This window comes from Plodia interpunctella, chromosome 22 (genome assembly GCF_027563975.2).
Source record: "Plodia interpunctella isolate USDA-ARS_2022_Savannah chromosome 22, ilPloInte3.2, whole genome shotgun sequence".
Taxonomy (NCBI): domain Eukaryota; kingdom Metazoa; phylum Arthropoda; class Insecta; order Lepidoptera; family Pyralidae; genus Plodia; species Plodia interpunctella.
The window spans coordinates 5,892,925-5,905,075 of record NC_071315.1 but is presented as its reverse complement, the minus strand read 5'-3'; the positions used below and the strand labels follow the sequence as shown (position 1 = coordinate 5,905,075).

General features: G+C 33.9%; 1 protein-coding gene across 8 annotated transcripts in view; it reads right to left on the bottom strand.

Moving 5' to 3' along the window:
- Nucleotides 1-2,218: 2,218 nt before the first annotated feature.
- LOC128679714 (orexin/Hypocretin receptor type 1-like) overlaps nucleotides 2,219-12,151 on the bottom strand; it is a 128,030-nt gene continuing 118,097 nt past the window's right edge. For all 8 annotated transcript variants that reach the window (XM_064436713.1, XM_064436715.1, XM_064436712.1 and 5 more), the window contains one exon: nucleotides 2,219-7,594. In XM_064436713.1, coding sequence (XP_064292783.1) covers nucleotides 7,254-7,594 — 341 coding nt within the window. In that variant the 3' untranslated portion in view covers nucleotides 2,219-7,253. The remainder of the gene's footprint in view (nucleotides 7,595-12,151) is intronic.

Here is a 12,151-nt window from a genome sequence, read left to right as displayed (position 1 = left end):
AGGTCGCCTTATGCGGGCGTGGGGAGTGGCTGTCCTATGTACTTTTGTACTCTTAATAATACTGCCTAAAGGGAAATGCACATTGAATTTCGTACAGCATATTCTGGTATACATAGACAAATTGACAAGTTTGAAAACTTGATTAGCATTGCAAATGTCATGATGGATCTCGTGTGCTTTGTAATTCAAATATAGTTAGTAGCTAAATTTTGATCTGATAGTGTTTAGAAGACCTTTGTATTTTTGTAGCCATTAATTTTGTATTCTCTCAATCTCGTCTTGGCATGTCTCCGGTTGCGTTCGGGGCTGTGAAACCGCAAGGACCGAGTTACATTTAACTAAGTCAGATTTAATTACAGGTGGACATCGGGACAGGTGTAAAAATTAATTCTACAAAAAAAAAACCATATGGTCGGATTATATTAAGTATTTGGGTTACTGGTACCAAACGTAAAACCTCCTAAAGACTATGCACCTACATCAAAACAAGCAACTTTTATTCTACACTTTTCGTGATTCGTAGTTTTTTTTTTCATATAAAATGAAAAATAATCTAATTTGCGATTCTACACATCTTAACTCTATGTAATAGCCAAGCAACACAGTAGCTTTATGTAGCCGAATCGAACATAGAGTTAACGTTTTATAGAAACGACATTAAAGTTAAAAAAATATTTTTCTTTGTATTTATTACGTTTAGACAAAAGTCGTAGAACAAAAGATGTTAGTCTATATGTACCTTGTGCGCCTTTGAAAGGTTATGCGTTAGATACCTACCAGTAACCCTGTATATGTTATAAGAACCGGGACAGGGATATATGTGTGTAGTGATCTCATGTGTTTAATAATAAATATTTTTTGCTGAGAAAAGAAAGGGGAAATATTTTGCCCAGCAGTGAGACATGCTGTGTTATTAAAAAATATATCATACCCTTTTGTTCCTTCACTTGAAGTTCAAGAATTTATACATTATTTACATGCTTGGAACACTAATATGGTAAATATGCTCTTCTCTTCATAGTCGTATTTCCTCAGGGTCGTGGTTATTACGTGGAATGAAACACTCAAACAACTGGTGGAGTTTGACATTGCCTTCCCGAATTCACACACAAGTTAATAATCAACCAGTGTGCTGTTCGATGAAAACTACTATACACGAGTCAGATTGGTATACAAACTCATGTGGCACGAGTAGGATTCGAACTTCGGACCTTTCGATTCACAGGCGACCAACACCGGTAAATAGGCAGGTATTAATAAAAAACGCCACTAATAATTTTAATTATCATTTAATTGCACAATAATTATTCCTAATAAAATGCATTGAAATATAATATTATTTACAATAGTTTATAAATAATTGAATATACAAGTAATAAAATTTTAAATAGTTATATAATAATGTTATATAGTAATTATATACACTAACTATATACAACAGAGCGCGAAATACGGGAATGCATTTAACTTCTCACTATCGAGTCGATTAGAAGGGAGACGCCGCAACGAACCAATTGTGATTGGTTCGTTGCGCGGTGTGGTTGTCGTTGCGTCACAATGGCGCACTGTGATTGGTTAGCTGCGTCTCACTGCGAATCGACTCGATGGTGAGATGTAAATAGCAAAGTCGCACCGCGCACACAAATGGGACTAGAATAATAAAGAGAAGACATAGATTTTGTATTCACATTATATTAATATTTTGACAACTGCACAAGTCAAAACATACCCAAAAAACCAAAGGTCAAGTGCGAGTCGGACTCGCTTACCAAGGGTTCCCTACTATCTATATTTAATTTCAATCGTTTACACTTAAATAAACGCTACATAGAAAACAAATGACCATTAAAAAGTTTTTCCTAATTACCAATATTTTAAATTGCAAAAATTTATGAATCTACTGGACTGTTTGTTATGAAATTTGGTACACGGGTAGAATATCATTTGGAACAATACATAGGATATGTTTTACACCGAAATTCCAACAAGATCGAAGCCCCGGGGCATAGCTAATCTATATGTTTAAAACATTTAATTACTCATCATGAAACCTCGAAAACTACTACCCCAATTAAGAAGAAATTTGGCAGAAAGGTAGATTGACTAAGCGATGTAAAGCGCATGTGATACCCTTGTTGTAGACGTTGATGGTCTGTGGTGACCACTTACCATCTAGTGTAAAATATACTATAGTATTTTTTATACTATTGTATAAAAAATACTATCATATGATAATATGTATTCTTATTAAAATTTCATTGCTTGATGCGGAATGAGGTAAAATAAAAATTTGTTTACGTATTTTAACTGTTGAAGTTCTTTCAGTACCTACGTTAACTTTATATTCTGAAAGTTATCCAAAATGAAATCAAATCAAATCATTTATTCAGAAATTAGGCCTTCACAGGCACTTTTTCACGTCATATTCTAAATTAAATGATGTTTACCAAAGCTACAAACTGCTAGCATTTCGGAACGACCACTGCTGAGAACAAATGCCGAAAGAAACTCATTCAAACAGTGTTGGTCCCTATTATGCCAGAAGAGCGTACCACTTTTTAAATATAAATTTATGTATAATTTTTTATCAGTAATATAACAATGTAAGTACACAATAAAGTACATGGTCAAAAGGAGTTCTCCAACAACACGGTATTACCCCTACAACCCAAATGAAATAAGACATAACCACTTAAATGCCGTGTCATCTTTATTTAGTACCAAATTTTTCCGTCATTTCTTTTGTTTCTCCGGTCCCTACCTATATAATAAACTCCATTCACGACTAAGAATCTTACACCCTTCGTCGTACTCTTGCAAACGTGCAGTCTCAATATATTTGCAATCTCTTGAACTGAAAATTTACTTATCCCCCTAGTTTAACATGTTTATTTGAAACATCCTCTAAATATTTCTACATATAAAAAAAGGAATAAATAACGCTCTCAACTATACAGGAGAGTCCTGGAGCACTGTGACACTGGCCTTGCCTAACACAGGCTCCAGTGTCCTAAACAGACTTTGTAACATTATCTGTAATTCATCTGTTTTTTACTGTATCATGTACTGTTTTGGAGAAAATAAACACATTTTTTACTTTGACTTTCTTACAATTCAGCTACGCGATCCTGTTACGTAGTTTAATGTTTTAAAAAATAATCATTCTTTTTTCAAACAAAAATTATATTTTAACCTGCTTGCATTAACAAAGAATTCGTAGCAAATATTTTAAAATAATGTTCTTTTTTACGAACAAAAAGTATGTTTCAACCTGCCATTACGTCGTTTAGATTTCGTCGTCGTCATTCAAAATTGGAACGATTTTGAAAATTCTCGTTTTCTTGTTTTTACTCTAAATACAGCAGCGACACCCTCACCGAGCCAAGTTTGTTTTTCCGTACAAAAGAACGTTTCAAAAACAAGAACCTCTTTAGAGAGTCGTTCAGAAATTACTGAAAATTTTAGTGGAGCGTCCCTAACGACGGAGAGGTGACGAATAGTTTTAGCTGCATTTTGTATTTGTAGCTACATTTTTGAGTTGCTTTTTGCGCCTGTTTTTAGCCTTTTTAATTTTAATTCCTTTTTAATTCTTAAATAAAAATTTAAAACAACGCAACGAATTTTCATGTAGTTTTCAATGTTAAGAAAAAATACCGAAGTGATTCTCATAGTTACATAATGTTCTTGCTATAAAGCTTTATCTTTTTTTTTACTATTAAAAGCCAGTAAAATACATAATTATTTTCAATTTTAACGAACTCCTCCATTTTTAAATTCACAATGTAAGACAAGCGTGGTAGCGTCACTAACAACGAAACAAGAAGCTGATAATACAACAGAGTACTGGAACTATGCTCAGGGGCACACATAATATTTTTAGGTCCTTACATATGAAATTGGCGTTTGGTATAGGAGGAACAAAAAGTCGAATATTTTTTAATATAATATATTTATTTAATCAAAGTAAGAACCATTATTATCTATGCACTTTTGCCATCTCATAGGTAGTTCATTGATCCTTTTACTAAAAAAACCATTCGGACGGGAATCAATAAAATCTTTGAAGGCGGTTTGGACTGCCCTATCGGAGTTAATTTTTTTCCTTTGGAAAAAGTTATCCAAATTTCGAAAAAAAATGGTAATCTGTAGGAGCAAGGTCCGGGGAGTACGGTAAATGTCTTAGACATTTCAATTGAATCCTCCAACTTGGTAGCCGTCTGTTGTGCAGTGTGTGGTCTAGCGTTGTCTTGAAGCAGCAGTGGCGTGGAGCGATTGACCAGCCTCGGTTGTTTAGCAGCTAGCTTTTCCATCATAGTTTGCAATTGCTGACAATAGACGTCTGCCGTAATCGTCTGGCCAGATTTGAGAAAATTGTAATGAACGACACCGGCACTAGTCCACCAAACGCTTACAAGTAACTTTTTTGGGTCAATTTTCACTTGGGGCAGGATTTGACTGGCTGGCCAGGGTCCAGCCATTGCGATGAGCAATTCCGATTATCGTAGAGAATCCACTTTTCATCACAGGTAATGATTTCATTTAAAAATCCTTCATTATTGTGCCGGTTAAGTAATGTAACGCAGCAGTCGACACGCGTTTGCCGGTTTGCTTCACTCAATTCGTGAGGTACCTTAATCTTCCCAATTTGCTTCAAGTGGATTAAAATAGTTTTATCACTAACACCGAAGCCTGAAGCTAACTCTGACGTGGTTTGCGATGGATCCGTTTCCACAATAGCCTTCAATTCATTATCAACTAGGGTCTCCGACCGTCCACCGGCTTGTTCTGCAGGTCGAAATTTCCAGAACGAAAACGTTGAAACCAAAAACGCACTGTGTTTTATTTTGCGACACGACCGCCATACACATCATTAACCCTTAGAGCCGTTTCCGCAGCACTGGTGCCACGGTGGAACTCGTACTCGTAAATAACGCGATATTTTAAGTTTTCCATTTGGTAAACTGAGTCACGCAAACAGAAAAATCAGAAGAAAAAAACAAATGAATGAAGGTTAACGAAACACAAATACATGTATAAATATCTGTATAAATTTGAATTTGGAATTCCTAACCAAAGAGGAGAAATTTGTGATTAAAGTGGCCAGTACAACAAAACGGCAATTTCATATGTAAGGACCTAATATATTATTTTAAAAAACTAGATAGATACTACCTGATGGGTGTCAAATCAAAGCAAAAGATCCTATCGTAAGGTGTAATTTTGTTTGATTCAAGATTTATAAATAATCCTTATGCCCAGTTTTCAGTATTTTATGATTTAAAAAAAATATATAAAATTCGTACTTCATTTTTAAATTCACGATTTTGAACAAGCGTCACTAACAACGGAACAAGAAGGCGATAATACAATGGAGTGCTGAAACTACGCTCGGCAGTGTCTCATTAGTACCATATTCATGTGTGTAGCACCAAGCTGTTTTACAAACTATAGCTTTTTACACATATTGCCTATATCGTACCATAATAGGTTATGTTCGTGTTGCACACCTGAAGAAAATCTACATACGATTTTTTTTATAGAAACCAAATAAAAAAGGACTGATCTGCGTTTTAATGGAAAGTATAATGTGTTAATCCTAAGTGTTAATGAAGTTTCTCGTCATTCAAATCTGAAACCATTTGAGTGCAGTTTGAAAAAATCTTGTATTGAATTTCATTCAAATTTCAATCTAAGATATCGCCCTGTATATATTTTATTAGTTCCTTTTTGTGATAAATTTTGTATTAAGTTTGATAAAGTATTAATTTTTTTTTTAATAATTTATATTTGTCCTTATATATATTTAAAGAAAGTCCCGCCATCTCGTTCTGGATCAGCCTCTTCCTCTGCGACGATATTGACAAATTTCTACCTGGATGGCCAGAACTTGCTATGGAGAGAGATGAGTGGAAAAATAAGGGGGGGCCTTTGCCCAGCAGTGGGACACAACACCTACCTACAGGCTAGATAAAAAAAAAAATAAAGTATAAGATCTTGTGAAGTTGTCAACATAATGTCCTTGCACTTAATAACTAATAATTTATACAAATTTATAAATACTGTAGGTCATAGACAAAGGAGATCAAGCTGGGTTAACATTGGCCAAAAATTTAAAAGTTTTATTATTAAATACCCTATTCCAGGCTTTTCAAAACTGCAATTTATTGAAATACTCTATGGTAAAGAATATTATGATTTTTGCTACATATATTTGGTCCAACAGAGCTCTTTATCTTCAGTGGTGTGATTCGGGGCTGTAACGCTACGAATCCCGGATTGAGTAAAAAAAATTGCATTAAAATTTTCAAGATTCAGCTGTGATTATAACAACCAACTGCTTAAATGGATTTGTTATACATGTCACATATGCTTTTTAATTTATTTTTGAAAATAATAATGAACCAAATGTTTGCCTGGCGGCCACCCTCCCTGGGAATACTACTGTTGCTGCCAAGGCTGTGTCTGAAAGATGTCCATATCCTTATGAAGTGGTCACATTCTCGAGCGGGCTCGTCCAGCAGAGTTGTTTTATCCGATTTGCGCATTTTCTGACTAGATATACAAATTATTCAGTATTCGAGTTAAAAATACTTTTAATCTTTAAAGGTTGGATAGGGAAAAACTTAAGACCTGGCTACATAACCAAAACAATAACCCGAATTAAAAATTTTACTAACATCAAAGTCTCTTATATAATAGGGACTTGTACTATGTATCTGAAATAAATAAATAAACTTCATAAACAATAATACATAATTTACTTGATGCAAATATGACACCGTAAATTATCGCCATATTTTATATCATTATAGCCATTTTTTATATCCCTGCTATTATTGGGGCAAGACTTTCCTGTTGTGAGGATAACATTTTATATACAAATTTTAATTTTAAATTGATATCGACTTACACAATACGCACAAACATTAGTACACCGTATTCACCTTTCTTTTATTTTTAATCTGACAGCTGTTTAAACTACGATTAAACTTAAATTTAAACCCGTTTTTGGCCTCGTCATTAGCGTACACATCATAGACATTTTTACTCTCCTCCTCTCTGTAATCAGTATACGTGTCACTATACCTCTCATCCAGGTCTCCTTTTTTCCCTGATTCACATCCACTAGTCCCAGCGCCTTTAAAACAATCGTAATAAGGTTTACAATCGATACTGTTTGTGCTCCTCGCTATATAATTTTCAATTCCCTCTTTGCGTCCGTCGTAGCGTACAAGAAAGTTTTTACCTAACTGTCAATCCCTACCTACTTCAGAGGTTAGAGTGAATCTAGTGGCAGACTCACTGATGGAATCGTCTCGAATTTTCGGTCTTCTGTTCCCGTTCATCTGTTCAATGAATGATGTGTTTGAATTTCGAACGTAGTCCCGATGCATGCTGTTGTGATTCGACGGTGATAGGTGAGTGAGTCGGTAGCTTGCGCAAGAGTCGTTTCGTCTAACGATTGTTCTGGTTGTGCCTGCGCGCGAGCTGCCAATAGGAGCGAAAGATGTCCCGTTCTGGTCCGTGGTGGGAGAAGAGAGACAGCAACAGAAACATTTGAAGTAGGACCTGTGGAATTCCCGACGGAATTTTCCTGTAACAAAGAGAGATTACATTTTGTGTTAAATGATGCGTGAAAGGGTGTGAATTATGTAAATTACAGAAAGGCTTTTTCTTTGACAACTCTGTTGGTTCCCGAAAATTGTATTCCTACGTTATGTATATCTTTTAAGATATATAGGCATTTTGGAATATAGGTATCTGTATCCACAAGCTATTTCCGAAAATCTACATCGTAAAATATAGAATCTGCGTCCTTAATCTCGAAATCTATAAATATATGTACAAAAGTTTAATAATAACAAGCGTTACAATAAACATAAATCGGAGAGACATGCTACCAAAAATTTTTTTTTCATAACAAAATTACCTATGAGTGTTTCAAAAATGTATACAAATTCATTTGGATTGAACGCACTCAACATAAATAAATATCGATATTATTTAATGTTATTCATTTTGAATCTTAATGAAATAATTTAGATCATATAAATGATGAAGTGTCCCAGGTTCGAATCATACTTATGCTACGTGAATTTGTATACTAATCTACTAAGTAGATTCTACCAAGTAGATTAGTATACATCTACTAATGTAACTCATATTCGAGTAGTTTTCATAGACTACCAACATACTTGAGTGTAATACGTTGTAACGACTTATTTGAAGGAAAACACCGAGAGGAAACCTAAACTTCACAATAATTATCATCTAGAGTGTGAAATGGAGACTGTATTTGCAAACCAATCCGTTATTATTGCCAAGAAAGTCGTGTGTGCTTCACTTAATGACCACGACCCTCAGCCATGAGGAATACGACTGACGGAGGAATGATATTTAAATACATCTTATTGAAATATAATTATAAATAGACAATAGAAATAGTTTCTTAAAATACAGGATTATAAAATATTTTCCTAGTGAATAATAAAAATATAATTGCTTAGACTTCGTAAAATATAACTTGATTCTTTTTATTTGTTCATTCCCTCGTTTCATTGAGGAGGCAAAGGGTTCTAGCCCATACAGCCAAGTCTTTTGTTAAATTATAACTTGATTCCTGTGACAGACGTCAAATAGATAACAATACATCTATCTCTGTCGCTCTCATTCCGAATACATCGGTTCATCCTGCTTATAAGACCCAAGTTATATTAAAAAGTACAAGTAAAAAGTGACGATGGTGCTCTATTACCAGTGTTTTGCTCGTGTAAGGTGATACGACATTAAGATAAACTTGAAACTTAAAGTGAGAATTAGTGATTAAAGATTTTATGCAAAAATAAAACTTATACTTATACATATATGTACATTATCGCTCAATGTGTTATGTACCCTTGATAGGCGAATTTTATTTCTTATCTGTCATAATTATAAAATACTAGCTTTTGCCCGCGCCTTCGCCCGCGTTTAATCCGTGCGTCCGCTCATAACTTATTAATGTCAATATCTCGGTATTTAAGTTTTGTGTTCAAAAAAATGTATGTTTTCTCAAATTAATATTTGGCTTTGCAACTAGTAGCGCCATCTGTTGCGCAACAGTGGAACCGTCTTAAACACGGTGGAATATATTATTTTTTTATTTTTGTAAGTCGGTAGTCCGTTACTTCGAGTGGATTCTACAAGTTTGTTCTGCTACGTGTCTGTGCTAAAGCTTTAATCTTTTTTGTGTAATTGTGTCTACAATAAACGCCTAATTCAAGTCTACCTAGTTTTTCATTTCGTCCGCTACAAGTTATATATCGTGATGAAACCTGTACAAGATTTTAAGCTAGACCATCTGGTATACAATTGAGACGGTTCCCTATTTTTACGCATACAATTTTATGTCATAATTTAACATGGCATACTTTTACTTATCATAATAATAGTCACGCACAATATTAATTTGGCATAATGTTTTAGGCACAATTTTTTTACGCATACCTACCATAAGCATAACAATTTTAAGCATAATATTCTAAAGCATATTGGCGGCTTATGGGTGACCTAATGGCCACCCCGCCGCACCCTGACCTACTGCTACACTATAGCTTTATGCAAATCAAAATTATGTTAAAATACATTAGCCTAAAATAGTTTAGTTTAGTAATTATAGAATTATGCTTATTGAAAATGTATGCCAAAAAACAAGTATGTCAAAATATTATTAAGTAAAAAAAAATATACGCCTAACACGTTATGCCAAATTAAATTAGGATAAAAAATTTAGGCGAAAAAAAGGGATCCCACTGAGACAACCGCATCAAATTCCATCAAGTAGTTTTTACGTTTTGCGCCAACATACATAACCCTCTTACGGTGTTATTATATGTATAGAATAGATACAGATATATACTTAAGTGGGATGAAAAGTACCTACCCTATGTGCTCTTCCAGGTTATATTATATCCATGTAACAAATTTGAAAGAAATTCCTCGTGCAAAATTTGTATGATTTAGCAAAAATACTCTTCACCCACATCACTTTAGTATTTATAGTTTAATATGCAGTTATAATTTATATGCTATATTGCATCTAGATAATATATTAATATTTATATTTACTAATTAATATATACAAATCACACAGATTGAGCTAGCATCAAAGTAAGTTCGACACTTGTGTTATGGGGTACTAACTCAACGATACTATATTTTATAACAAATACATATATAGATAAACATTCAAGACCCGGGCCAATCAGAAAAAGATCATTTTCCATCATGACCCGACCGGGGATCGAACCCGGGTCCTCTCGGTTCAGTGGCAAGAACTTTACCACTGCGCCACCGAGGTCGTCAAATCAATAATGAAAATCAAAATTTTGAAAAAGTAGTAAGCATTATGGATAAGGTTAAAATTAATAAAAAATAATGTAAACAATAAGATATTATTTCTGGTTTCATCGCCATCTCTAAATTGAATAAAGTGAATGAAAATAACAATAATTGATAGAAGCTTGTAGCTTGATTTAGGTGCTACTTTAAATAAATCACATACACTTTGTACTAACACGATACAAATTTGATCAAATTGTCGAGATTCCTCTCCAACATCTAAATAGTGCTGTGGTGCCACAGAAATCGAAATAATAAGACCAATAGAAATGCCAGTTTTTAAATATAAAAATGTCCACGTTACAGAAACCTGTAAAAGATTTTTCATAGCTTCAAGTATGACGATAGAAAGACAATTTTGTAAACTTTGCCCAAAAAATATTTATATATACAGGTACAAGTACAAAATACAGATAAAGATTATTTGTAATTGAAAGACAAGTTTGTAAACTCTGCCCAAAAAAAGAAATTATATAATACAGAAATAAAAAAGGAACCGGTAAAAGTCTATGGCATGTCTATGGTTACATTCGTAATTCTGTGAACAGTAGTACCTTAATATGTCAGCTACAAACCCACCTGAAAAGCCAGGGAATCCTGCAAGCAAAATATAGAGGTGACGCCATTTTGTTCTCAAAATGTCAAGCACATAGATACAGAACACATGCAAAAGAATAAAGGAAAGATACAATTAGAGATTAGCCTTGATGATTAAAATAATGAGAGTTTTGTTTATTTTAATTAAAATGATGTATCATTTAATGAGAAGTGTCTTGGAAGTATTAATTACAATAAACAGTCTATTTCACAGAGTCTTAACAAACAAGGCACAGTTTACAGTTAAAATAATCGATAATTCAAATGTTACTATTTTAAACGAATTATTTAACTGATAAACAGATAAAAAGTGATATAGTGTATATAGTAAATATATATTTAAATGAAATGAACTACCAAACATGGATAACGTAAGTGGTTTGACTGCGAAATTAATGTAGTAAACCTCGTTTGAGGAAGAAAAAAAAATTGTAGAATGAAAAATAAATGTAAAAAGTATAATAAATAAGACAACAATTTCAAACTAAACATTCATGAAGTTGTAGGTAGGTAGTTTGTTGTGAAGCAAATTAATAAAAAAAATAAAACAACACAATGCTATTTAGAAACAAAAATCGAAAACAAAAATAATATAAAAACTATATCAAATCGATCATTTATAAAGTTGTCGATTTGCAAGTTATTGGAAAAGGGGTGAAGCAAATTAAAATCAAAAAACAAACCAATAAGCTATGGCAAAAAAAAAAAATCTAAAAAATATAGGCCTGACGGCATGACACTCATTCCGTGGAGAAGTGGGCGGTCGTTGGTGTGGGATGCGACGTGCGTGGATACAGTAGCTCCTTCCTACGTAGTAGCAGCGACTGCTGTAAGGCTGGTGCTGCTAGGCGTAAATCTGCATCTCTGGGAGAGCTATATACATTTACGCCTTTTGCTATCGAGACCCTGGGACCTTGGGATGCAAAATCCCTTTACAAAGAAATTTCCGCATGCCTGGTCGACGTCTCCGGGGACCCAATGGCTGGTGATTATTTTGGCCAACGTTTGAGTTTGGCCATACAAAGAGGAAATTTCGCCGGCGTTTTGCGAACTTTACCGCACGACGACGGCGATTTAGTATCAATTTTTTGTTCAAATTAACAGTACTTTACGTCGTAAATACTTTTATTCTTATATAGTTGTTTTTAAATACATTCAATTTTCATATTTGAAA